The following is a 27,064-nucleotide window of genomic DNA, read 5'->3' as shown; positions in this document are numbered from 1 at the left end:
TGCCACCCTCCTCACTCCATCTGTATCATGAGTTTTGTCTGTCAGCAGCCTAAGGTGCAGTTTCCCCCAAACCCCTGCACCTATCACTGTGAAAGTTGGCAGGCTTTGTGGGCTCCTCAGGGGCTAGCAAGCCTGCAGTTTTGAGCTCCCTGTGGCCTTCCACACAGAAGTTACAGGTGGTTTGCTCTCAAGAATTTGGGGTGCAGTTTCTCTGCACCCCCTGAACCTATCTTGTTGAAAGTTGGCAGGCTTTGTGAGCTCCTCAAGAGCTACCAATCCTGTAAGTTTCATCAAGATCAGACAGGAAATGCCAAAGTTATAGCCTGCTTTGACCTTCCCCATTATAGCCTATGGGGAAGTCAAAGCAGCTCAAATATTCGACTGAGCTTCGACTCAAAGCGGACGGCAAATTGAAGCAGGACCCGATTTAATATTCAACGTGGCTTTCGAATTGAATATTACCTGCTCTGCACAGCCCTACTTTATGGCTTCTTGGGGTGCACCGATAGAGAATTTTTGGGCTGATAACAGTGGCTGACTTTTAATGAGCCATATTGGCCAATTCCAGTATGCACCTGGGTAGCGTAAAGAGTGGCATCTTGCTGGTAAGTCTGTTGTGGGAGAAGGGGCAAGGGGTAAGTGGGGGTAGGAAGGGTCATGGGAGGGCAGATCGAGGCCCCTCAGTGAGGGAGGATGTGGGGCAGGGGCAGGCACTGCATAGCTGGGGCAGAGTGGGGATGGAGCCGCAAGAGGCTCATCCAGGGTGGGCAGGGGCTAGCTCCCACCACTACGTGTACCCCAGAAGGTCATGGAGGGGCATGTGCCCCTGGATCTCTGCAGGGTGGGGCAGCTGCCGCTGTGGGCTGGGGCCAGGGCACAGCCAGGCTCTTCCCAGCAGGGGTTGAGCCAGGGCTGCGCTTGGAGTGTGCGGCAGCAGCGCTGGGAGGGGGCTACGGGGGGTAAGGGGGGGCTGCAGTTTCCCCAAAATTCGCCATAGTCCCCTCCCAGCAGCACTGTTGCTTACCCCGAGTGCAGCCTGGCCCAGTCCCCACCCCCCACTGGGAAGAACCTGGCACCGCCTCCGGCCCTGGCCCCAGTCTCAGCTTGCTGTGGCACCCCACCCTTGCCTCACACACAGATCCAGGGGGCACCCCCCCATGTCTCCCTCAGAGGGGTGTGCAGCGGCAGGAGCCATGCTTCTCCCCACCGTCCCAGGCCTCCCCCTGGGACAAGCTGCTCGTGGCTCCATCCCCCACTCCGCCCCAGCTGTATAGCCTCTGACTCTGTCCCACTCCCTCCCTTACCACAGGGGCCTCAGTTGGCACCTCCTCCATGCCCCTCCCTCACAACAGACTTACCCATTGAACCTAGCTGCTCTCCATGCTGCCAGGTTGCACTTATGGCTGTCTGTGTGCTGCGCTGCAGCTGTGCATACATGGGGCATTTTATCCAGTGGCATTATCGGCCACATCAGCCAAAAAAATCCAATTGCCAGTATACTCAATTTTCCTTATATCAGTGCCAATCCAGTATTGCAGGGGTTTTCAACCGTTTTGGGTCAGTGTACCCCCTGAGGCCTTCCCAAGTACCCCCAGGGATATGCATACCTCCAGTTGAACACCCCTCCAATATTGGACTGATGTATTGGTGTACCTCTAATGGCTTCCTGAATAACCTGTAGGTTGTTTCCCAAAACTAGCCGGTCGAGCAGTGGAAACTTCTCTATAATGTTAAACTCTGCTAAGGTCTTTCATTTAATTTGCATCAGGTGCTACAACTTTGAGCTCAGGAGAGAGGGACACCATTTACCCAAAGCTCTGCTTTTCTTCCCCTGATCAAAGCATAACATAAAAACAAATTTCCCTGAAGAGGATGGTGGTTATTATCTTGTTTTATGAACCACCATAAAGTTTGAAAAACAAGGCCATCTTAAGATGGGGACTGTGTTCTGTGTAACCTGTTAGATTGTCTCTCCTGATAAAGTGAATGTAAAATAATCTTCCATGTCACCTCATCTTCCTGTTGTTTCACATCTCTGTCCCACATCTGTCTAAAATTACAGAAATCTAGTGAGCTAGGGTGCTACTTACCTTGTCCATAGATTGTCTGGGGGTGGGTGGGATTGAAGGAAACCCCCCCTTTGCTGAGTCAGAGGAGAGATTAAGAATTTCCCTGTTGCCAGGAGCTAGTGGAGCTGCAAAATCTCCCCAAAGAACAAAGTGAGCTAATGGGTACTTTTCCATAAATGAGTCAATGAGAGATTCAAGGTCTGTCAGAAATCTGTTAATTAAAGCAGAGTCCAAGGGCAAGGGGGAATTAAACATTCAGGGCTTTTAAAGGAGGTTTATGTCAGAAGGCCTGAAAACCAGAAGTTAACCTGATAGTTGTGACATTTAACATAATGAAGACAAGGGGCCAACCCAGTTGAACATCTGCCCCTCTTAGCATACTTAATGTATCCTTCTCAAAAGGATTCAGACCTTGAAGGGAAAGTCTCATTTTAGAAAAGTCAAGTTTGTAGAAGGAAAACTAAATAAAATGCAGGTTTCCCAAGAAAGAATTGGATTGCAACAGCTTAGGTGAAGTTAGATAGATGAGAATTGTAGATGTCTTAGCAGTTTTTTAGCTGTTGCATAGGATAGAACAGAGTTGCATTTAGTCATTTAGACTAGTGGTCTCCAAACTTTTTTGATCACGCACCCCTATCAGTAAAAAATTTTTGAGCACGCACCCCCAATATATTTATATGTATAGTCACGCACCCCATCAGTAAAAAATTTTTGAGCATGCACCCCCAATATATGTATATTTATATAAATATAAGTTCTAATATTTTCTTCCTGCACCCCAATGGATTGTCTTGCACACCCCCTAGGGTGTGTGCACCTCACTTTGGAGACCACTGATTTAGACACCTAAAAATCATGTAAATATCTCTTAGGCACCTTCAAAGTGGAGTAGGTTCTAGGCTGTATTTATTCTCCAGAGTCACTACAACTAATTCCTATTTATTAGTAGCATAGTGATGGATAGTCAGGGTAAGTTTTGTGCCAAGTGTCCTGATGCTGTTAAGGTTATTTGTGAAGTTTTTACCAATCTATTTTTTCCATGAGTTAACTTGTGGTAAAAAATGTTGAATTTTAGGTATGGAAGGGGTTTTCCCAAGACTTCTTAGTAATTACAAATATGTGGTCTTCTTGCATGCCCAATAGAAGTTGAAAACTGCAGCATCCCCCCCCACCTACTGTCTGTTGCCCTCAAAAGATTACATAATGGGCTCTAAAAACTAATAAGTTGATTGTAAGTGGCACTGATGTATGTACAGTGAAGGGACTAGAAGGGGAAATTCCAAGCACTAGTTCCTTGGTCATATTCCTTTGATGTGACCTAACTTTTAGAAATATCTTTGATGTTCTGAAGAATCGCAGAGCATTTCTAGAGTAGTTGTACTTACCAATACCTAATGAATACCCTTTTTCCCTTACATGATACACACTTGGCCTGAAAACAGTCAAGCAGGAGTTGTTTAAACTATTAGGATTATGTTTTATGAGGTCAAAGCAACTTCAGCTCCCTGTAGCCCCTGTGAGAGATGCAGATGCTCAGCATCTCTTGTCACTTATGACTTGGGGGGATCTGACTAACTGTGTTCTTCACTTATCCCAAGTCACCTGGCCCTTAAGTTGTTGCTTAATAATAGTCTGCAGAAATCATCTGCCAGTATGCTACCTGCCATGTCCTTTTATCTAACTATTATATATTCATACTATTGTAAAATAAGGATTTTAAAGAAAAGACTTATGCATTTAAATAGAAAGGGATGAAAATGGTCTTCCAAGCCATCAGAAACATACTGGGATTTTCTTGTCCTTGTGTGAATTTTTTATGCTGGCTGCAAATTGAAATGACATTCACCTCCCTTTCCTCCTTTCTGGTTTTCAGAAGGTACTGGATCTTTGCCATGGACTGGGGGTTCTGTGACAAAACCTGGAAAACCAAAAGGAAAGAAGAAGATTTCTTCAGTTCGGCAGAAGTTTGATGTAAGAATACCCTTGGAAAACCACTGTAGAGTGGAAGGGCTGGCACTCCATAAAGGAAGACCTGGATGTAGAATATTGTTTCTTTAATAGCAGGGATGACTGAAGTGCTTTTTCTTATCCCAGGCAAAAGATTTGTCTCAGAATAATAACAATTGGAGTGGAATTACCAGATGGGTCTCTCTGTATAGTTATTTATAATTTAATGCTATCTTTAATCTCATGTTCACCTTAAATGACTGTTAAATGTTTGAAGCAAAAGTTTAAATGGTCCTTACATTGTACTATTCGTATCCTTCTTGGAAGATTGACTTGTGTGAACTTGGACTTTCCCATTCTGCACTGCAGCTGAACTCACTGAGTGAATGGAGATAATGATTTTTTTTTTGTAATGTAATGTGCTTTTTGGTGTCTCAAGTTTGATAAGTAAAAAATACTTGGAGTACCTTGATTGCATCAGGGGTATCATGGGGTTGGGGTGGGAAAAGCACACAAGATCTGATTTTTCCTTACAGTAAAGCCTTTTTATATTGCTCCAGCATTATAAAATGTTCTCACTTTGCTTACAAAACCATGAGGCCCATAAACACAAGCTACTAGGCCTGAGGCACATAATAAAGCAGTGTCACATGCTGTTCCCAGACAGCTATTTCAAAGGGTTGTAGATACAGCTGAAATGTAGTTCTATTGAGAACTCTTCTGTTGAGACTGCAAATAATATTTCTCAGTCTTCTCAGCTGTGAACGTGACTGACAGGAATTCTTAAAAGTTGTAATTCAGATAATCTATGGTGACATCTCCTTTAAAATTCCTGATCAGTAATGCATTGCCATAGAGCAACTATGAAAATAGCAGTATGTGTGTTTGATAGTGATCTTGCAATTAGGTTTACTTAAAAAATGAGTATATAATAAATTGTGTCAAGAATATATTTATATATGTTTCAGTAACATATGCTAGTGTAGGACTGAATATAGGCTTTCTCCAGGTGAATTTGGGGTAAGACTGTTCACAAATAGTGAAGCAAAACAAAAATGTTATGCTTTAAAAAATTAAAAATTGTAAGTTTTGCAGTTCAGCTAGCACCCAAAAGTTTAAGCAATAGAGGAGATTTCTTTTAATTCCTCCCACGTGCTCCCAAGAATCATGAATTTGCTAAGTAGGGATGGAGGAAAGGAATTCTGTTGTACTCCTGTTCTTTCTCTAGACTGTGTTTTTTGGTCCCCACAAATAATTTCAAGAGCCTACCTTTGCTTTTAGTAGTTTTTTTCACTGTCATGAAATTAACAGGATTCTTGGTGGTTTCTTAGCTGATTCCAAACATTTTGAGTTGCAGTTAAGTAACTATCCAGATGTGTATTAACTCTGCCTTGTGTTTTTTCCAAATCTGCATATGTTCTTTGCAGAAGAAGTTAAATTTTGAAGGTTACAGCTGTCTACTATGTGGGCTAGAAAATTATCTAAAATGGAAGCAAAAGTGCTGAGATCTACCGGGGGATCAACTTCTCCCGCATCATTTGTGTATCAATATTTTTTTAAACTTGTTTAAATGAACAGCATCAGTTGATTTTTTTTTTGTGGTTCTTTTCCTATTGTAGAATGCTTTTATGTGCGTCTCCATTACAATAAATAATCAAGGTGTGATATTTTGTCATCACTTCACCAGTACTGAAAAATAGCTGCAATCTGGGGTAGGATACAACAGTTCTTCAGCAGCACACAGTAAAGGCTTAAGATGGGAAGAATATAATACACAGGACTGGAATTGGGTCAAGTTACTAAGTTTTAAATGCCTACAGGATTATGAAAAATGTTGTAGGATCCTTAATAGGCAAGTGAGTTCAAGATCTTGGTTTTACATTTTAAATAGCCAGGAAATTACTGGAATAAATGAAAAAGAAGTCAGTTGCAAACAGCTAGAGGAGGAAAGGTTGATCAGAAGCAGCCAGTATAGGTTTGTTAAGAGCAAATTGTGCTAAGCCAACTTTAACCTCTTTTTGACAATTAACTAGTTGGGTGGATGAAAGGAACATAGTGTACTTGTATATTAGTAAGGCTTTTGATAAAGTCCCACAAGATCTTCTTTTAAGCAAACTGGAGACATGTGGGTGAGAAAATTTTACAAGGTGGATAGTTGATTAGTTTGTTAACTACAAGCCAAAGGGCAATTATAAACAGATCAATGTCAAAATGGCAGGTTTCAAGTGGGGTCCCACAGGGGTCTGTCCTGGGTCCTGTTTAATATGTTTGTTAGTGCTTTAGATGCTGGTAAAGTTTGCAGATGGCCTACAACTGAGAGACAGCAAACACTTAAAAGGATAGAGGTAGAAGGCAGAAGGATCTTGATAGATTGGAAAGCTGGGCTAGAGGCAACAGGATGAAGTTCAGTGCAGACGGATGTAAGATGACATCTAGGGAAGAATAATCAAAAGCACAAATACAGAATGGGAGGATGAGTGGAAGTACTGCTGAGGAGGATCTAGGGGTTTTGGTGGATTATAGACTCAACGTGAGTCAATATGATACAGTTGCAAAAATAGCAGTGCAGTTTTGGGCTCACACCTAATGCTCCTTTTGATGAAGATGCAGCACTTTTTTGCTTGGGACCAGCTTGGCCTCATTTAGAGGAGTAGTTCTCCACCCTTTTTTTGTATCCCTTTGTAAATGTAAATGGTGAGTCCCAACCCAGTAAATAGTTTAAATAGAAAACAGCCTTCTGGCCCTGCTGGTGCCCTCCACTCTGACTTGCTGCGACCAGGCCTCAGCCCCATCCAGTGTGTGGGGCAGGAAGTGGGTGTGTCCCTCCAGATTTGTGCACCCACAGCAGACAAGGGGCTGCAACCTGGATGAACCAGCAAGGGCAGGAGCTGCCTCCATGGCCAAGCAGGAAGGACTCAGCATGGAAGGGCACAGCAGGGCAGTGAGACTCTCAGCTGCCACCACTGCTTGGACTCCCATGCCAGCCATGTGACCAGCAGCGCAAGGAGTAACCATGTTTTTTTGGGTGGGATGGTTCCTGCACTACCTTCACCCTTCTGCTGCCAAATGCTTGGATGCTGGGCCATGGCTGTACCCTGCTGCCATGGGCTGCCTGCTGCTCACCTCAGGCCATGGCTCTGTCCCAGAGAAGGGGTGGAGTGGCAGCAGTGTTGCCTGTGCCCCCCAACACATCCTTCCTTCCCTCCCCACTGCTTCTGCCCCCACAGACTTACCTGTTGGGGATCTGTGGAAGCTGCTCTCCTCGGTGCCTGGCTACCACATGCATTTGTGTGCACAGATACATGTGGTGTCCCTGCCTGATCACCCTTCTCTTGCTCCCCCAGCCCCAATCAACCCCTTGCAGGCTGGAACTCTGCCAGGGTGAAAGGGGAAACCTGTGGTTTCCCAAGCTTTTCTCCTTTAAAGGAGAATCCATTTTTAAAGTTTGTTGATCCATTTTTTTAAGTTTCTCCCTAACCCTTTCATATGTTCTTGTGACCTGCTTTTGGGTCATGACCCATGGGTTGAGAAATGCTGATTTAGAGTACTACATGCAGTTCTGGGGTCCACATTTTAAGAAAAGTGTGGAGAAGTTAGAGATGGCCCAGAGATGAGTGACAAAAATGATAAAAGGCTTGGAAGACAAACTGTATGAGGAAAGGTTGAGAGAGCTAGATATGTTTAACTTGATAGTAGTCTTCAAATAGTTGGTGGCTGCCATAAAGAAAAGGGAAAACATTTATTCTCTCTTGCTGCAGGGAGCAGGACATGAAGCAATAGTTTTAAATTGCAGCAAAGTTGATTTAGATTGGATCTCAAGGAAAAAAATTCCTCACTGTTAGAACAACAAGGCAATGAAACAGATTGCTCGGGGCAGTTGTGGAATTTTATTTGCTGGAGATTTTCAAGAAGAGCTGGATAAGCATTGGACAGGGAAGATTTAGGAGCAGTATTCCAGCATTTTGGCAGGAGGTTGAGCCACGTGACCCTTGAGCTACCTTTCAATTTTGTGTTCTGACTTTAAATTTAAAAATTAGAGATTTTAAACTAAGCTTCAAATTTATTTTATTTTTTTTACCTGACAGCACCGGTTTCAACCTCAGAACCCATTGTCTGGAGCACAGCAATTTGTAGCAAAGGACCCTCAAGAGGATGATGATCTGAAGCTATGTTCCCACACCATGATGCTTCCTACTCGGGGCCAGCTGGAAGGGAGGATGATAGTAACTGCATACGAACATGGGCTGGACAACGTTACCGAAGAGGCAGTGACAGCTGTTATTTATGCTGTAGAGGTTAGAAAAGAAAAGCAACAAGGTGTTTGATTATATCCCTGGTGTAGGGATGGGGTACACAGAGCATGAGAGAGAATCTGCTTCTCTACTATCACAAAAGATCTCAGGTAATGTTTTTCAAGGGGGCTTCAGATTGGCATCAGAGGTTATTTTTGCAGGTCTTCATTTCAGAGCCTTGGGTGCTCAGAAGGAATCTTGGGTTCATGTATAGAGATGAGACTTAAAAAATGTTAGATGTGAAAAATTGTAGGGCCAGTTCTGTCAGCTGTTTTGAAAAATATTGGACTGTAGCCTTTGAAAAAAAGAACTAAAAATAATTTTCCTCCTATTTTTTTTTGGTTTAAATTCACATTCTATTGCAAGCAGTGGCTCTGCAGAGAGGCCAGAGAACTTTTTTTTTTTAGGTTTTGCGAAAATTGTCTGGTGTTGAGAGAACTAGGCAAGGTGGGTAAATCAGATCACACTTAAGCCTGACGATTACCTGCCATTTCTGTCATCTTTAATGTGATTATGACAATTAGCATGCCTCAGGATTGGGCCCAAGTGAGACACCCTGGGACTTTCCTTGACTCAGAACTCAAGAGGTCATTCTGATCTCTCCAAACAGCAGCGAGCCCAGGTGGGGATCAACTCACTACTTGTCCTCAAGAGGTAACTTCTCTCCAGCAGTGTCAGGCTAGAAGCAAAGTCTGAAATGCAAAACATCAATATGTGGCTTTCAGCAGAGCTGTTTGGGAAGTGTTTTGGTGCCAGTGCAATATTTAATGCTGATTTCAAAACCTTTTTGTCTTCTACATGAATCTAGTGGGAATTTCCTGACATTTGACATTTTAAAGCTGACATTAGTAGGTCTTTAAAATATGCTTTAATTCATGGTCAATGAATGCTTACAATGCTGGTATTATATTTTTAGGTACAAATGAAGTTATGAAATGGACACTTATCCCTCATCTAAATGTTGATATGCAGCTGTTTTATAACAGCTTGATTTTCAGAGTTGGAAGAAATCTATAAAATTATTAACAGATTTTTGTCCAAATATGCATGGCACATTCATTTCACTTATCACTAACTTTCTGTTTTTTAAAATAACACTACAGTATTATTCCTTTAAAAATATAAGCTATCCATAGAGCAGCATACATCAATTAATATTTATAGATTTAAAATGAACACTGTATATGTAACCACTGACATTTGTAATACTGTGATCACAGCAGTCTTTGAGTGGAAGGAAAGTCTGTAAATGGTAAAGTTTTTGCATTACAGAACCACCTTAAGGATATTCTGATATCTGTGATATCCAGGAGGAAAGCCTATCGTCTGAGAGATGGTCATTTCAAATATGCCTTTGGAAGCAATGTTAACCCTCAGCCATACCTGAAGAACAGTGTTGTTGCTTACAATAATTTAATTGAATGGTAAGTTTTCATTGAACTCTCTGGTTTCAAACATGGCTAGTGGATCTTGAAGACTGAGCCTCCTCAGTCTTTCATGGGATGGTAGGACAGTGTTGAATTTGAAGCCAGTGCTTATATCCCAGGGTTTTCAACTTCCCGTGGCTGCTAGAAGAGGACCTTTCTTACTAGTGACGATGTAAAACCTTAAGAAGAAAGAAGAATGTGTTTTGTCTCAGCAGACTCGCCACTCGCGTGATCGGGGGCAGCAGGGCAGGCCCTATGAGGAGAGGCTACGGGACCTGAACCTGTTCAGCCTCCACAAGAGAAGGCTGAGGGGGGATCTAGTGGCCTGTTACAAACTAGTCAGAGGGGACCAGTAGGCACTGGGGAAGTCCCTGTTCCCTGGAGCACTACCAGGAGTGACCAGGAATAACAGTCACAAGCTGGCAGAGGGTAGATTTAGGCTAGATATCAGGAGGCGCTACTTCACGGTCAGGGTGGCTAGGATCTGGAACCTACTTCCAAAAGAAGTGGTGCTGGCTCTTACCCTGGGGGTCTTTAAGAGGAAGCTAGATGTACACCTTGCTGGGGTCGTTTGACCCCAGTACTCTTTCCTGCCATGGCAGGGGGTCAGACTCAATGATCTGCTCAGGTCCCTTCTGATCCTAGAAACTATGAAACTCCTGACTGGTGAAGGCTAGAGGTTGTTAGGCAGCAGTTCTTATCTTCACTGTGTTCCCAGCCAGTGCCCTGGTGATTCCAAAGTAGATGCTGGTTGATTTGCTAGTGTGTGTAATTGTCTGTCTCTTTACAGTCCTCCCACTTGCGTGGCACCTTCTGCTGGTCAGAACCTAGCTCCCCAACCTCCTCCTGATGATGCTGAGCAGCAGGCAGCTCTCCTCTTAGCATGTTCAGGAGACACTTTACCAATGAGTCTCCCTCCAGTGAATATGTATGACCTTTTTGAGGCACTACAGGTAATGGTTCACACTCCTCTGCAGTGTGGGTTTAGGAAATGCTTTCTTGAGCAGAAACAGTTGATTGTGTCTGATCTGCCTTATGTACCTCTCCATCTATTGAGCACTAGTGAGGACATACCTGTGTCCAGTTTTGGGCCCTGCACTACAGAAAGGATGTGGACAAATGGGAAAGAGTCCAGCAGAGGGCAATGAAAATGGTTAGGGGGCTGGGGCACATGACTTGCGAGGAGAGGCTGAGAGAACTGGGATTATTTAGTCTAGAGAAGAGAAGACCGAGAGGGGATTTAATAGCAGCCTTCAAGTACCTTACTTGGGGGTGTTGAAAGAGGATGGAGCTAGACTGTGGTGGCAGATGACAGAACAACGAGCAACGGGCTCAAGCTGCAGCAAGGGAAGTTTAGATCAGATATTAGAAAAAACTTTCTCACTAGGAGGATAGTAAAACACTGGAACAGGCTACCCAGAGAGGTGGTGGAATCTCAATCCTTGGAGGTTTTTAAGACCCAGCTAGACAGAGCCTTGGGTGGAATGATCTAGCTGGGGATAGTCCTGCTTTGAGCAGAGGGTTGGACTAGATCAGTGTTTTTCAATCCGTGGGTCACAACCCAAAAGTGCATTGCAAGAATATATGAAATGTTCATGAACAAACTTTAAAAATGGATTCTCCTTTAAAGGAGAAAAATGTGGGAAACCATGGTTTTTCCCTTGCGGACTGGCAGAGTTCCAGCCTGCAAGGGGCTGCTTGGGCCCTCCATACCACACACCCCCACACGCACACACCCTGCCCCACACCCTGGGGGGCTGGAGACTGGGGGTAGTGTGTTGGGAGTGAGGGACACTGGGTCAGGACTGGCCATTGATGTTTACAAATGGGTCCTGGAATGAAAAAGGCTGAGAGCCACTAGACTAGATGACCTCTTGAGGTCCCTTCCAATCCTAATTTTCTATTATTTTACCTAGAGACTCCTATGATTCTCTTGCTTTTCTGGCTCCCAATTCATTGGACCATTTTCCTTGATTTTCCTTTTTTAATTCACATTATATGTGGAGCTATGCAGAGCTTCAGGCTGGGACTCGGAAATGGCCCCACCAACTGAATAAATATTGACGCCCCAATGCCAGCACAGTAGCCATTAGGTAATGGTTTCTGTACATGGGAGTTTCAGCTCCCACCCCTGCCCTTTCTTTATGGCTTCCACTGAATCAGTCATAGGGATCATGCAGGAGCTGCATCAGATTGTGAGATTCTGGCATGTACCCAGCCAAACAGCGTGCTCAACAAATCCCATTTTACTTTGCACATCCTGTTCAGACACTTGATATCTGCTCAGATGCTTACCCTGACCAGTTTTGGATTATATCTCAGCAGAGCATTCTCACCAGGAGAGCTCCCAACTCCTGGAATTTGCTTTCACTCCTGGGTCTGATACAGCCCAGGTTTATGGACCTGAAGGTCCTGTGGCAAAGCCTGTTTGTTTCTCCTGGCTGATGCCAGTGGTCTAAATGGGGCCAGGTGGTATATGTGGCAACACTGGCAGATTAGATTTAATATTATGTATTTTTGTGTTTCTGTGCTGCTGGACACACAATCAGCCCACAGATAAACACTGTTAAGTTCTTATTTTAGAAACAGAGGAAACAACTATGAGAGCATTTGGTTAATGAGGCTTTCCAAATGCAACTTACAGGTGCACAGGGAAGTTGTTCCTGCACATACTGTCTATGCTCTGAACATTGAGAGAATCATCATGAAACTTTGGCACCCAAATCATGAGGAGCTTCAGCAAGACAAAATCCATCGCCAGCGCCTGGCAGCAAAGGAAGGGCTTCTGATATGCTAGAACAGCAGAGACCCTTTCCATTGTGCTCAGATCCACCTGCTGTTTCTTGGACTCAGCCGTAGGACGCTTCCATTGAATCGTATGTCAGCATTTCGAGAGAGAGATGTCTAAATACATGTAACCTTTTCCTATGGAAATACAAATGAAACATAGTACATCTTGTTTGCTACCACAAAGCCACATTGTAATCAAATACTGTGCCACTGACTGCTTGGGACTGCATGTACCTCACTGCATTTGAAAAGGAATGGAAGATCGGTTCAGAAAAAAGTACTTAAATTTAAGAAGATCGATTCATGTTTTCTTTAATGAGCCCAAGGGTTGTGTTGGCAGATAGCCACCGGCACTAGACAGTCTGACAGACTTTATGGGTTATTTCTCATTTTCCTAAATAAATAAACCACTGCATTCAGGATGTCTGTGAACAAACAAATGTGTCCAGGGCCTAGTGCTTCTACTTTTGTGTAATTAAGAATCCTTCTGCAAAGGGGAGAAGTCCCCTCCTTTTCCTGACTGACAGAACCAGTGTGCAAGAGCAGAGAGGGAGGAAGGAAATGCATTGTCATAAAGAAGAACCTAGCTCCCATCACTTTCCTTCCTGTGTCTTTTCTGTAGTGTGCACCCCCAAGAGTTTGAAGGAACCCAGAGTGTTGTTGTACTGGTCAGGGGGCTTTATCCAAAGCCCATTACCAAGGCCACAACTGTGCTTGTCCTGCTGTAGGGGTAATTTTTCCTAGCAAAAGCTGTCCTCATGCTTGTGTGCCCCACAATGCCTATGGAGAAGCAGTAGCTTAATCTCTCCCCTAGTTTGTAACTTATTAAGGTATGGTCCAAGCACTGCCTTCTGAGAAGTTAGGACTTGATTCGGCTGCTGTTGAAATCAATGGGAGTCTTCCTGTTGTCTGTGAAAGCTGGGCACTGGGCTCATGGGGAGTTGAGACCCACAATGTGAAATCAAATACTTCTGTGTTTTTACGTTCTGTCTGTTTGTATGATGGAGACTTTTAAGTGCTGGTTTGAATTATGAGATGAGGCAAATGTGAAAGGTCCTGGTCTAGCAAATCCCCTGGGCTGCTCTGTATTACCAAATGGAGAGGAAGGTCCAGGGCAGCCACTGAAGTTTTTCAGGAGGTCCTGAGATGTGTAAGAAAATCGTTTTTTGGAATTGGTGTTCCCCTCTCCAGATACGCACTCTGGTTGATCCCTGTAATGGTGACTCCCAATTAAACCATTTAGGGACTATCCACTCCTAGGAGTAGGAATATTCAGCCAATCTAGCAATTACAGTGGTAATCATTACCAAGGGTTTGATGACACCTATCAAAGACAGTCCTTTCCAGTCCTGTGCAGCAAAGCAGAACCTGGCCCAGACACTGTTTCCCCTCACCGGTGCCACAGGTTCTGGCTCAGCTCCCCCCTGCCCCTCTCAAGCTGCAAAACGTGGCCTGAGTCAGAGGCAGGGCAAGGCCAGCTGGGGTAGGCTGAGGTCAGGGTTAGTTGCCTCACAACCAGAACCCAAGGAAATAGCCTGAGGTGCTGCAGCCGGCGGCTGGTGCTGCTGGCTGCCGCTGGAGGCTTTTAGAGAGGCAGCCGCCATTACCTGGGTTTTGAAGGGGCTCCGCAGGCCGGACAGAAGTGCTTGGTGGGCTGAATCTGGCCCACGGGCTGTATTTTGCCCACCTCTGGCTTAACTGCTCAGCAGTTCAGTGGGTGGAAAGCTGGCTGCATGGTAGGACTCAGAGAGTTCTCACGAATGGATCTGTGTCATCCTGGTGAAGTGGCCAGTGGTGTCCCTCAGGGGTCTGTGGTTGGACCAGTGCTTTTCAACATCTTTATCAATGATTTGGATGTGGGGGTGAGAAGCTTGCTGGCCAAGTTTGCGGATGACACCAAGTTATGGGGCAGTGTGGCCAGAAGATAGGTTGAAGATACAGGTGGACCTAGACAGGCTGGAGAGTTAAGTGGACTGGAACCAGATGAACTTCAACACTCAGAAGTGTAAGGTGCTTCACTGGGGGGCCAGCAATCCCTAACATACCTACAGGTCCAGTGGCAACAATTTGACTTGCACCACAGCTGAAAGAGACACGCTGGTATGCATCAACCGTTCGCTGCATCTTGTGTAAAAGTAAGGAAGAGATACTCCCACTGTACTCCACACTGGTGAGACCACAGCTGGAGTACCGTGTCGAGTTCTGGGCACCGCACTTCAACAAGGACCTTGGAAAACTTGAGAGGGTCCAGAAAAGAGCCACCCATATGATCAGGGACTTGCAAGACCAGCCATATGAGGAGAGGCTGAGGGGACTTGGTAGTGGCTTACCACTACATCAAGGGAACAGCTCAGTGAACAGCTGTTCAGAAGTTTTGAAAGTTTAAAAATGTTTTGAGTTTCAAAGCTGAGCTTACTTGGCTTCAGCATTGGCCCCAGCCGGCAGCAACAGCATGCTGTCGTCCTGCGCACAGATCCAAGGGCCCGTGGCCCCCACCTCCCAGGAGGAGTCTGGCACAGCCCCGCAGCCCTTCTGGGGGTGCGGGCCCCTAGATCTGCGTGCTGGATGACAGCATGCTGTCGCTGCCAGCTGGGGCCAGCAGCAGCAGAAGTCTTTCTGACGCTCAGCACGGGCTGCACCCAGTGCTGATCCCAGCCAGCAGCAGCAGCCTCCTGTCATCCAGCGCGCAGATCCAGGGACCCACACCCCCAGGAAGAGACTGGCACAGCCCTCTCGGGGGTGCAGCCCCCTGGATCTGCGTGTCGGGTGAGGAGCTGATCCTTCTGCCTGGGGCCAGTGTCAGCAGCAATCTTCCCAGTGCTGGGCGCAGGCTGTGCTCCGCGCCAGTCCCAGGCAGCAGCAGCAGCCTCTGTCTCCTGTCATCTGGCGCACAGATCCAGGGGCCCGCACCCCTGGGAGGGCTGCAGGGTTGTGCTGGACTCCTGAGGGTGCGGGCCCCTGGATCTGCGCACTGGATAACAGAAGTCTGTCACTGCTGCCTGGGGCCAGCAGCAGCAGCAATTTTTCCTCAAGAGAAAAATAGAGGACATAAAGGCATCCAGTTTTGTATCAATAGAGGATAGAGGACAACCAGACTGTCCTCTATGATGGCCACCCTACCCATGAAGCATGATCAACATCCCCCCCCAAGATCTCAGTTTATTAAAACATGAGATTTTTAATTTACTTTCTTTATTGTTTTTTAAATTCCTTTTTTTCACTTATTTTTATTTTATCCATCACTGGTTGACTTAGTTCATTTCACCATCCTTCTCCCACCCCCATTTCCTTTCTACTTCCCTTTTCATTACCTGTGCCCATCCCATTAACTCTCTACCTCCCAGCTTCATGTCCCTGTCCTCCTACAATCCATCTCTCACACATGCCCACCTAGAGCAGGGATAGCAGCCTGCCTTGGCTCACCAGCCTTTTAGTGGCAACTCACAACTGCAGCTCCTACCCAGGCCCCTGCCCACCACCCCTTTGCAGGTAGATGATCAGAAAGGGTTTTTAGCTGTAAGGTGTGACTGATCCATACTTAAGCTAGCACTAACATTGATCAGTATTTGAGCAGCTCAAAGTGCAGCGTGTAATGATTGCCTATAACAAGCAAGACCTTTTCTCCTTGTGCCATCTTTTTTTAAAGGAGCAAACTATGCTCAGTTCTTTGAGAGAAAATTTGAAGGCCCCTGCCCTTAGGTGAGGACTCCAGGCTCTGGCTGTCATGTGGGCTGAGGCACCTCTCTGTAGACCTGACTTGGGTGATTATATCCTGGGGGGAAGAGGGGTACAAGAACTGGAGTTCACACCTGTTCTCTGCACAGCCTTTCCTAATAGCTACCTTAGAGGTGTTTAATTTTCCCCATGTGCTGTACAGGGAGTTTGCTTGCCTAACTCTAGGTTCTGGATTCTGTCCTGGGAACTAGTCACCTACATCTTGAGTCTGGCCCAGCCTTTTTCTAGAGTCTTTCACATATTCCTTTTAAATGGTAGACTATAAAGAGACACAAAGCAAAGTTTAAACCATTACTGAAGGGGAAGTCAGAGTCTTCTGAGAGTGAAGTACTGCTTGGCAAAGGAGAGCAGTTTCTGGTAAAGAAAGTGACTCCTGTCCCTTGGAGCAGCTCTTTGGGGAGCAGGAAAACTGCCTTCCCCTAAGTTTTCATAAGCACCTTTTTTTTTTGCCTTAACAAGCTGTTAACACTTTCCTTTCTAGGATATCCACACAATTCCTGGAGAGCAGGGAGGAGGTAGCTAAGACATTGTTCACCTTCCATGCACACGCTTACACTTCCAGCAGTCTTTCTGCCTTGCAACACACACACGTTTGTAATGAACCAAAACAGCCAAAAGAATAAGCAGGTATTCAAACGCTAAGGCAGCGACTGAATTTAAACTAGCAACAGAAATCAAGGACAATAAGAAGCCCTTCTTTAGGTATGTAGGGGACAGGAGGAAAACAAATGGAAGCATGAGGCTATTGCTTAACAACTCAGGACAGCTGGTTACCGACACTCAGGAGAAAACTGAACTCCTGAATGACTACTTTGCTTCAGTATTTCATGAGACTAAGGGGAAAATCATACTAAATAAGATTCAGAATGGGCATGGTGGGAATGATCGCCTTCCTACTGTTGATGTTGAGCTGGTGCATGATCAGTTAGAAAAGTTAAACATAAGTCAGCAGGACTGGATGAACTTCATCTGAGAGTGCTGAAGGAGATGGCTGAACTCATTGCGGGACCTCTGGCAAAACTCTTCCAAAACTCATGGCACTCGGGAGAGGTCCCTGAAGATTGGAAGAGGGCCAATGTTGTGCCCATCTTCAAGAAGGGGAGGAGAGAGGACCCAAGCAACTGTAGACCAGTTAACCTAACTTCTGTTCCAGGGAAAATCCTGGAAAAAATAATCAAGAAGTCTGTATGTGATAAGCTTGCAGAAGATAGGATTCTGAATGACAGCCAGCATGACTTCATTGGGGGCAGGTCTTGTCTTACCAATCTCAACTCCTTCTATGACCAGGTAACTCGCCACCTGGATAAGAGAGAGGAGGTTGACATTGTATACCTAGACTTCCAAAAGGCTTTTGATCTGGTATCCCGTGATGTTCTCACAGGACAATCGGAGGATTGTGGGCTTAACTATTCAACAGTCAGGTGGGTACGAAACTGGCTGCAGGACAGGACCCACAGAGTTCTAATGAATGGATCTGCGCTGCCCTGGCAGGAAGTGGCCAGTGATGTCCTTCAGGGATCCATGCTTGGTCCAGTGCTTTTCAACATCTTCATCAGTAATTTGGATCGACCTGTTCGTAGAAGATGAGATTGGTAAGACAAGACCTACTCGTGACAAAGCCATGCTGGCTGTGGTTCAGAATCTTACCCTCAACAAGTGTATTGCACATAGATTCTTTAATAAGTTTTTCCAGGATTTTCCCTGGGATGGAGGTTGGGCTGATTGGCCTATTGTTGCCCAGATCCTCCCTCTTCCCCTTCCTGAAGATGGGCACAATGTTGGCCGTCTTCCAATCCTGAGCGATTTCCCCTATGTGCCATGATTTCTGAAAGAGTTTTGCTAGGGGTTCTGCAATGACCTCAGCCAGCTTCATCAGTGGTCTCGGGTGAAGTCCATCTGGTCCTGCTGACTTATAAATGTCTAGCTTTTCTAGTTGGTATTGTACCAGCTCAGCATCCATAGTGGGAAGGCTATCATTCCCACCATGCCCCCTGTGTTCCTCGTCTCACTTGCCTTTCCCCTTGTCACAGATGACACCAAGTTATAGGGGAGTGTGGTCATGCTTGAAGATAGGTTGCAGATATAGGCGGACCTAGACAGGCTGGCAAGTTGAGTGGATCGGAACCAGATGAAGTTCAACATTGAGAAGTGTAAAGTTCTCCATCTGGGGACGAACATCCCCCACCATACTTACAGGCTCGGTGCCACCAAACTGACTAGCACCACAACTGAAACGGACCTAGGGATAATTATAGACCATAGTGTGAACATGAGCTATCAGTGTGATGCTATATATAGCCAGCAGGGCAAACAATACTCTGGCATGCATCAATCGATGCATCTCAAGCAAAACCAAGGAAGTGATTCTTCCACTTTACTCAGCTTTGGTGAGACTGAAGCTGGAGTACTGCATCCAGTTCTATGTGCCGCACTTCAACAAGGACATGGAAAAGCTTGAGAAAGGCCAGAAGAGAGCCACCCATATGATCAGAAACTTGCAAGGCAAGCCATACGAGGAAAGGCTGAGGGAGTTGGGCCTCTTCAGCCTAAAAGAGAAGTCTGAGAGGGGACTTGGTAGCAGCTTACCAATATATCGGGGATACATCACGGGCTCAGTGAACAACTGTTAATCAGGGCACCCTTGGGGAAAACCAGGATTAATGACCACAAACTCCTGGAAGACCACTTTAGGCTTACCACTAGGAAAAAATTCTTCACAGTCAGGTGTCCAGACCGTGGAATAAGCTCCTCCCAGAGGTGGTGTGATCTCCTACCCTAGAGATCTTCAAGAGAAGGCTGGACAGTCACCTCGCTGGTGTCACCTGACCTGTTTTCTTTCCTGCCTAGTGCAGGTGGGGCTGGAGCTGATGATCTTGCGAGGTCCCTTTCAGCCCCTTACAATCTATGAAACATTACTTATTATATTCCATGTCCCCCTAATTACAGTAGGCACAGGGGCGCACAAGGTATCTGTTTCACATCCACCATTCCTGATCGCAGGATGGGGCTGGACCCTTCCTGCTCTTCCTTTCAACTGCATGAGAGCTCTCTGAAGCTGCGTTGTTTGGATAACATTTTGGCTTTCCCATAGCTTGCATCTGTAACTTCCAGTTTACAATCTCCAGAAGCAAACACACAACATTGTTCTTGATGTTCTTTGTTTTGCACAAATGCTGTAACAATCTTTGCAAATCAGCCTGCTCATTAGATGCTACTTCTGTTGCAAACATTTACATGGTTTTTAGCACAGAGGCTAATTTATGTTTCTGCTGGCTTTCTATTGGACAAGAGTCATTCCTAAAATTCTTTTCTCACTCTTTCCTGGCTTATCTTTCTATATGGCATGTTTCTCCTGTGTCTTTCACTTCCTATTTGAGTCACAATAGTTCGGGTAACCAGTGAGTTCTCTAACTCTCCAGTGTAGGACTGCAGTTGCAAATGATTGGGAACCATTAAACCCCTGTCTGGAACCCACTGCTCTTGCAAAATATTGATCAAGGCTCCAGTATCAGTCAGCATATGGGGGGTTTTCACACTCCCCTCTTCTTCCACTAACGCTTGAATGGTTGGGTGCCCCCAGTAGTCAAAGCAGACTTGTCCTCCTAGCCCCCTGGGCACTTGGGGAGTGGGGCATCCCTATTGTGGGTTAGGAGGTGCTGAAGGCTGAAATGACCAATGTGGGTCTTCTGCTCCTGCTAGCTCCTATGTCCAAATGAGCTCTATCAATTTCTTCATCAATCCGTTAGTGGGAGCCACTTGTCTCTATCTTCTCCTATAAACATCAATTTCTTCCAGACCTCTGTCCGGAGGGAATCACAACTTTCCTCAGTCTGACCCTCTCTGTGGATTCCATATTCCATCCTACCTCTGGGTCCTGGACCCATACTTGCACCTCTTTCCCTAAATCCCACCTTGTGCTGAGGAGTGCCAAACCTCCAAAAAAGTGGTTTATTGTTACTAAATGTAAAAACAAAGCCAAGTTTAAATCATTACTGAAGGAGCCCTCTGAGAGTGAAGTGGTGCTTGGCAAAGGAGAGCTGGTAAAGAAAGTGACTCCTGTCCCTTGTAGCAGGTCTTTGGGGAGCAGAACTGCCTTCCCCTGTTTAGAAGCAGCACCACTTGGCTTCCTCCACTGACAACTCTGTGCAGTCTCAGTCTCTTTTCCCAAAGCAGTGAAACTCCAGACCATCCTTTCCTATAGATCACACAGGCAGATTATTTAAGCAGAAGGTGTTGGAGATTGTGGAAAGGGGTTATTTCCTTGTGGCCAGTGGCCTAAACAAGGATTCTACGCAGCTGCCCCTCTTGTCTTTCTCTGGGGACATTTGGTGTGGTCATGGCTGGAGCAGCCTCTGTAAAACCTGTCTTGCATAGGAGCAGGGAAATCACATGTGTAACAAGCAAAGTTAATTTTAGGAAAGTTTGGGGTTGTTAAACTAGCTGCTGAGATGTGCAAAGTTCTAGTGGGGTCAACATGGCCACTGCTTGCCAGTTAATCATAAAAAAATGGCAGCCAGAAGTTCCAGGTCTGTCTGCTTCATGAACCTTTCAATTCCTGCAGGACCATAGAGTGGGAAGGATTCTGGGAGCTGTTCCCCTGTACCTAAGGCTGAAGATGCCACTACTTTCTGAAGAGCAAAGCCAAATGGTAGGAAACTCCATCACCTCCCTCAAGGCAGGGAGTGAGCACCACATGACCATCCAGACTATTGGAAGATCTTGATGCCGTCCTTCAAGAAAGTGAGGAACTGAGATCTGTATGTTAAAAACCACCTGCATTCTGCTTGTGTGAGACCTTGTTCATAGTTAACCTTCCAGCCTTGAAGATCAACAACCAGCCAGAGCTAGGACTGAAAAGAAGTCTCTGTGGTCTAGCAAAGCCAAATCAAAACAGACAATGAGAACTTCTGTGAACGCACTAATGCTGCGAAGGATGCCTGAACTTGGATACAGATGCATACCTTAAGAGAAGAAAGTCTTAACAAAGCCATATGGACACTCATTCTCTTTTAGATGCAAAAGCAGCCTCATGCCAGGCACTCCACGAAGGACAGCACAGATAGTGTTCATCACCTTTTTAAGCAGGTACAGTCTTGTCTTGTGAAGGGTTTGCAAACACAGCTATATTGATCATCTGTATTAGTAAACCCTGCTAGTAAAGAGACTGCTTACACTGGCAAGAGACTGGGCTTTTGCAGTGTAATTTAAACCAGTTCCTTGAATAAATTAAGCTACACCAAAAAGGACTTTTTATCAGTACAGCTGTGTCTGTTCTAGAGATTATCTGTCAATCAGGGTTGGGGAAAACCATACACATGGCTGTCATTTATGCCAGCAATGCTTTTAAGCATAGACCAGGCCTTAGACTTAAAGGTTTCTTGTCCTTCCAGATCTGTGAATAATACTGAAGACAAATAGATCTAGCCCATAAAAAGTGTTTTACAAAGGATGGTTAGCTCCCTTTTACACCTTGAGAAAATAAAAATACACAGTGGTCAATTGACTTGCTTAGGGTCACACATTGGATCAGTAGTGATAACTGGTAAAGTACTCTCTTATGTTTAATGGTTTCAACCTCTATTGACCAGGCTGTTCACTTCCCAAAAACTTTGATAAAGTCACTGCTGACTCACGGGGCCCTAGGGACCCATGCCAGATGCTCTCCAAAGGACATCAGAGATGATGTTCATCATCTTTTTAAGCAGGCACCTTAAGTACACTGTAAAGGGTTTGTAGATACAGCTTTATTGGTCGTCTGTACTAGTAAGCCCTGCTAGTGGAGAGGCTGTTCACACTAGCAAGAGAGTGGGCTTTTGCAGTACAATTTAAACCAGTTCATTGAACAAATTAAGCTACAACAGCAAAAGGACATTTTTGCAGTACAACTGTATCTGGACACAGTATGAAGGGCCCACAGGGATAGCAGAGCCTGAATTCTCCAAAACTGAAGAGTCATGAAATGCTCCCTACAAAAAATGTTAGCATTACCAAAAGGTCAACCCACAAACACCCAAGAGAATGCACATGTGTGGGAAAGGTTCCTTTACAAACTCACAAAACCTTGTTTACAGAGAGATACAGGACTATTAAGGCAAATCAACTATAAAATGTAAAGTTAACACGTTAAACTCCCCATGTTCCCACTCTCTTTCAGGACTAAAAGAGATCCGACTTTATTGAAACTCAATCCTCCATTTTCCTCCTGAAGGAGGGAATGAGCTTTAGTGCATTTTAGCTTATGCTCAGTTACTTTTCATCTCTAAATTGTTTCATCTTGCCTTTCCTGAGCAGCCCCATGCAAACAAGGTCCAAGGCAATTACCCATAGCGATGACTTGAAGAACAGGAAAAGGCAACAAACTTTACCTTGCTCTAGCAAACAGGTTTGTATTCCCCACATATGCACATCAGTGTCCTGATTTGTACAGCTTAAAGATTCCCTGTATGCTAAGTACCTGCTGCTACTCCACATGTGAATTTTCTCTCTCATTTGCTTCCAATACTGATCTTGTGTTTGGCTGCAACCAAAAAAGACTAATAATATGCCCAGTTTCCTAAGGTGTTTTGTCTGCAGTGGCCATAGACTCATCATCATATCAATACAAGGTAAAGCACTGGTAAAGTTGGACAGGAATTTTTCAACAAAACAAGTTTTTTATTGTGAGAGAGTGACAATTCAGAGAAACAAAACCGTTTGCGGGAACATAGCAGTATTGATGACACTCTCATTGGGAAATGTTTTCTTGAGTAAAGAAATAAAACTCTGACCAAAGAACAAGAGTATACAAGACAGCTTGGTGGTTAAGGTGTCAAGCAGGAGGCTTAAGTTCAAGCCTCAGCTCTGCCCAGATAAGGGTCTTAAGCTTGGGTCTTCCCAATAATAGGTGAATGCCTAACTACTGAACTACAACCTACTCTGAGACCTCATTTACTTTGTGGTGAAAAGCCTTTAAGAATCCCAATTTCATCCTGATACAGAACAGAGAAATGTTTCAAAATCTTGAAAAATGGGAAGGGGTAAGAAAATTAGTTTCCACCCAGCAATTCAGGGGGTTTTTTTTGCTCACATGCCCACAAAGCGTAAAATCTTCAGCGTTACCAGTTTTAAGCTATCGACAAGCCCTTGGATTGCCCGTACACTTCTTAGTCGCTTTCTGCATAGTACCTTGGAGGATCACAGGAGGATGGATTTCAATGGCAACAGACTAAAGATGATCTGGGCGTGAAGGTGCACTAGATCTGTGCATTTTTCATTTTATTTTTCTGTTGTAGCACTGAAGATATGTTAAGGCCAAAAGAGACCATTATAACAATCTACTCTAACTTCCTAGATGACACATTTCAGGGAATTTCACTCAGAAATTCCTGAATTCAAGAGAATTTTTCTCTGTTAGGCCATAGGCTAGTAACTTCTGGATGAATAACCACATATCTTTTTAAAATCTCAGCTTAAGGGTTCCATATACTAGAAAGTTTAAATTGCCACAATCTCTGGTAATCAGTCCCAATGGCCAATTACCTCTTTTTAAAAAATTGCCTTGGTTTCCATTTGAATTTTTCTAAGTTTGACTTTTCACCATTGGGTTTTGTAATGACTTTCCTGTTCTATTAAAAAGTCTCTGATAATCAGATCATGTATTATGGACTGTGCCACAGTCAACTCTGAATGTTTTTGATAAAATAGTGAGAGAGACTGAACCCCTGCAGTCTCATCTTACAATATGTTTTCCCAGTAGCGTAACTAGTGGTGGGAGAGAGGGGTATCAGCCCCAGGCACTAACTTAAGAGGGGCACCAAAATCATCCCCCACCTCCACTGAGCCTGCATCCAGGCAGCAAGAGCAGCTCCACAGCATCTAACTCTCCCAACTTTTTCAGAATCCTTTTTGAATGTGGACATGATATTTCAGTATCAGTCTTAGCAACGCTACCAGTATCTATAGAAATATCACCACCTCCATGCTCCTCCCTGATGTTCTCCCTGTCCAGCACCCAAGATCAGCTTAGCACTCTGTATAGCATCAATTCATAGTCAAACATCATTCGTATTTAATAGACTTATTGAAGAAGAATTGAGGGAACCTCAACCACGGCATGTTGTGTTACAAACAGTAGATGCACACAGCCAAAAAACCACCCAGTGAGATATCTCCCCAGCACTCTTTTTCAAAATTACTGCCTTCCAGGGCATAGCCCCAGTCCCGAAAGTATGTATGTACTTAAGCAAGGTCTGTTTGAAGCATTTAAAACTAGTGAGGCCATGGACAGATGTATTTGAAGTGTTCTGGTTACCTGAGCACTTTGAATTTAGTGTTGTGAAGACATATGCTTCCCTGCACTTTCTCCTGAGTGTTTCAAAATGGCCATGAAGGTATTCAGGGGCACTTCTCTCCAGCCAAGTGGCTGAAGAGCAGAAATCCCTGAATGCCTCTTACCTTCAGGTCTCCAAAGTTTCCTGAGGACAGCCAAGAGCATGGGGGAGTGCTCATTGGCTATCTATCCCATTCTCCCTCTCCCATTCCTGTGGTAGGGGAGGGCAAAGCACTGTGGGATCCTGGAGGACTGCTAGTTTATAGAGATATTTCAGGAATTGCTTCAAATATGCTTTTCATTTTGAGGGTCATTTTAAGTGTTTTTTTGGCCGTAAATACTTATGAAACTTCAAAGCCACTTAAATTGCTTTAAATAACGTTTTTCTGGGGTCCGAACAATGCCAATAAAAATGTGCCAGTGAACAATCTTACTTTGAACTAGATCAGGAGGGTCCAACTCAAATGAGCTGGCAGACTGTGTGTAGTTAAATCATAGCATTGGTGGCAGTAACTCCTTTTTCAGTAGTGGCAACTCAGCAGCTCCAGCAGCAGTGGCAAGAATAGCTGCAGGCCCTGGAGAGTCCTGAGCTAGATGATCTTTCTTTCTCAGGACTAGGTATATATCTTTACAAAAAGAGATGCAGGACATTAGACCAGGAATCACTGGCAAAATTATATTGCCAGTGTAAAATAGAAGATGAGTTGGTCATTTCTGGCCTTGGTACCTCTGAATTACTAACATCAACAGTTCTAGGATGTAAGATTCAGCACGTCAACATGCTGAAGATTGAGCACATGCAACCTGCTGTAGTAGGTAGGAAAATAACCTGAAATTTTTCATTCAAATCAAACACTTCCCTCAGAAACTTCTATTTCGACCAAAAAAACACTATGATCCTTTGGCAGGAGGGGGAAGGGGAAGGGGAAGGGGATTACCAGCTCACTGTGTTCATGTTTTCAATTTTTTTAACTCCAGCTCTTCTCAAAAACTTATCAAGAATATTTTTAAAAATGGGTTTGTCAGTTTAACTGAAATAAAAGCTGATGGACTACAGCTTTGGGGACAGCATGATGAAACACTTCTGTTCTTCACTCCTATTCTATAACTGTCCATTGAGATCAAAAGGAAGCCAGAAGGCTTCTGGACTGTGGAATCTGCCTTGTCATTGCTCTAAATGGCCAACAGCTGGTGCCAGAGCATATGCTGCAAATTTCAAATACGACACTAACACCATGCAAAAATTGGCTTTTGACTTTCTGCTCCAGCCTTTGTCCAAGCTGGAGCGTGGAAATGTCATTCATTGTGATTTCTAGTCCAGCAATGTTTAGTCATCTGTACAAATCATTCACCAAGGCACATTCATAATCTTCAGGATAACAACAATCATAGAAGTGAGAAGTTTAGCAAGAGAAAACGATCAAGACATTACTATGTGAGCCAGCCCAGAAAATGGCATGGCTGGCTCTGATCATTAAATTCCTTCTCTCTCTCAGGCTTTGTCATCACTGCTAAAATATGTATGTCTTTACTACAGAGGATCTAATGAACATTGGATATTACACTGAAAATCCTAGTGGAAACGGGACGTGGTGTACCTGTTTTACTGCCAGATAAACTAAGTGATGTCACCCATGGACTGGAGTACAGCAATCACTTCATCCATCTGCCCACAGGAAAAGAGAGAGATGCCTTGTCATCACTAGGACTTTCCAGCAAGATGACTATCACATACTTTTGCTGCAAAACCACTCACTATTTTTGGCTGTGTTGGCATAGTATTTAGCTGGGAGTTCTTCTGCTGTGGGTGGGCCATCAGTTACTACAGCAACCTGCTGCAATGGGAATTCACCGTTTGCATCCGGTATTGCCTATCTGGCATCAGATCATCTTGCCTGTACATGGCCTGGTCTGGAGTTTGCAGAACATTTCCCCATCCCCCACACTCCCCTTTGGAAAGACCCAGTGGTCCTGTTAATGTGTTTATCACCTCACTTACATGAAGGGATAACACCTCAAAAAAGCAGAGGGGTTAGTTTTCTCAGCCAGCCAGCCACCAGGCTAATTCAGGCAGAGGGATGCTGCTCCCATTAAATCCAATCCCATGCTGTAGACAAAACTGGCTGCTAGCACCTGCACCAACAGAAGACATGTGGTTCAACGACTACTCACATTTAAGGAGGCTGGCAGAGGTCTGCTTGGTCAGCGCCTGCGCCCTAACTGATCAACCTACTGTACCTTGGGCCTCTACCCCAAAATTGCAACCTGTTCCATTTGGTTCATGCCAGAGCCTCTTAAAGATATAGTTCCCCACATTTTATTTTCCTAGCCAACCATCTGAGCAACAGTGAGTATAGAATAATAGAAAAGTAAGACTGGATGGGACCTCCAGAGGTCATCTAGTCCAACTCCCTGCCCGAGGCAGGATCATTGGTCTGTGGACTAATCTCTGCAGCAAGAAATAGAGGTGCTTTCCCTTTTCTTTATGAAAGCTCC

The 27,064-nt window shown here is 44.7% G+C and overlaps 1 protein-coding gene across 1 annotated transcript in view; it reads left to right on the top strand.

Moving 5' to 3' along the window:
* Positions 1 to 12,947, top strand: part of TADA1 (transcriptional adaptor 1) — a 44,114-nt gene extending 31,167 nt beyond the window's left edge. The window contains exons 4-8 of the mRNA XM_019501951.1: positions 3,943 to 4,040; positions 8,102 to 8,311; positions 9,581 to 9,732; positions 10,526 to 10,688; positions 12,380 to 12,947. Of these exons, the coding sequence (XP_019357496.1) occupies positions 3,943 to 4,040; positions 8,102 to 8,311; positions 9,581 to 9,732; positions 10,526 to 10,688; positions 12,380 to 12,532 (776 nt within the window). The 3' untranslated portion in view covers positions 12,533 to 12,947. The remainder of the gene's footprint in view (positions 1 to 3,942; positions 4,041 to 8,101; positions 8,312 to 9,580; positions 9,733 to 10,525; positions 10,689 to 12,379) is intronic.
* Positions 12,948 to 27,064: the final 14,117 nt, after the last annotated feature.

Source organism: Gavialis gangeticus, unplaced genomic scaffold, assembly GCF_001723915.1.
Source record: "Gavialis gangeticus isolate Ggan-Ray unplaced genomic scaffold, GavGan_comp1, whole genome shotgun sequence".
Taxonomy (NCBI): Eukaryota; Metazoa; Chordata; order Crocodylia; family Gavialidae; genus Gavialis; species Gavialis gangeticus.
Note: the sequence above shows the minus strand (reverse complement) of the source record. Positions and strands in the feature narration are given on the sequence as shown.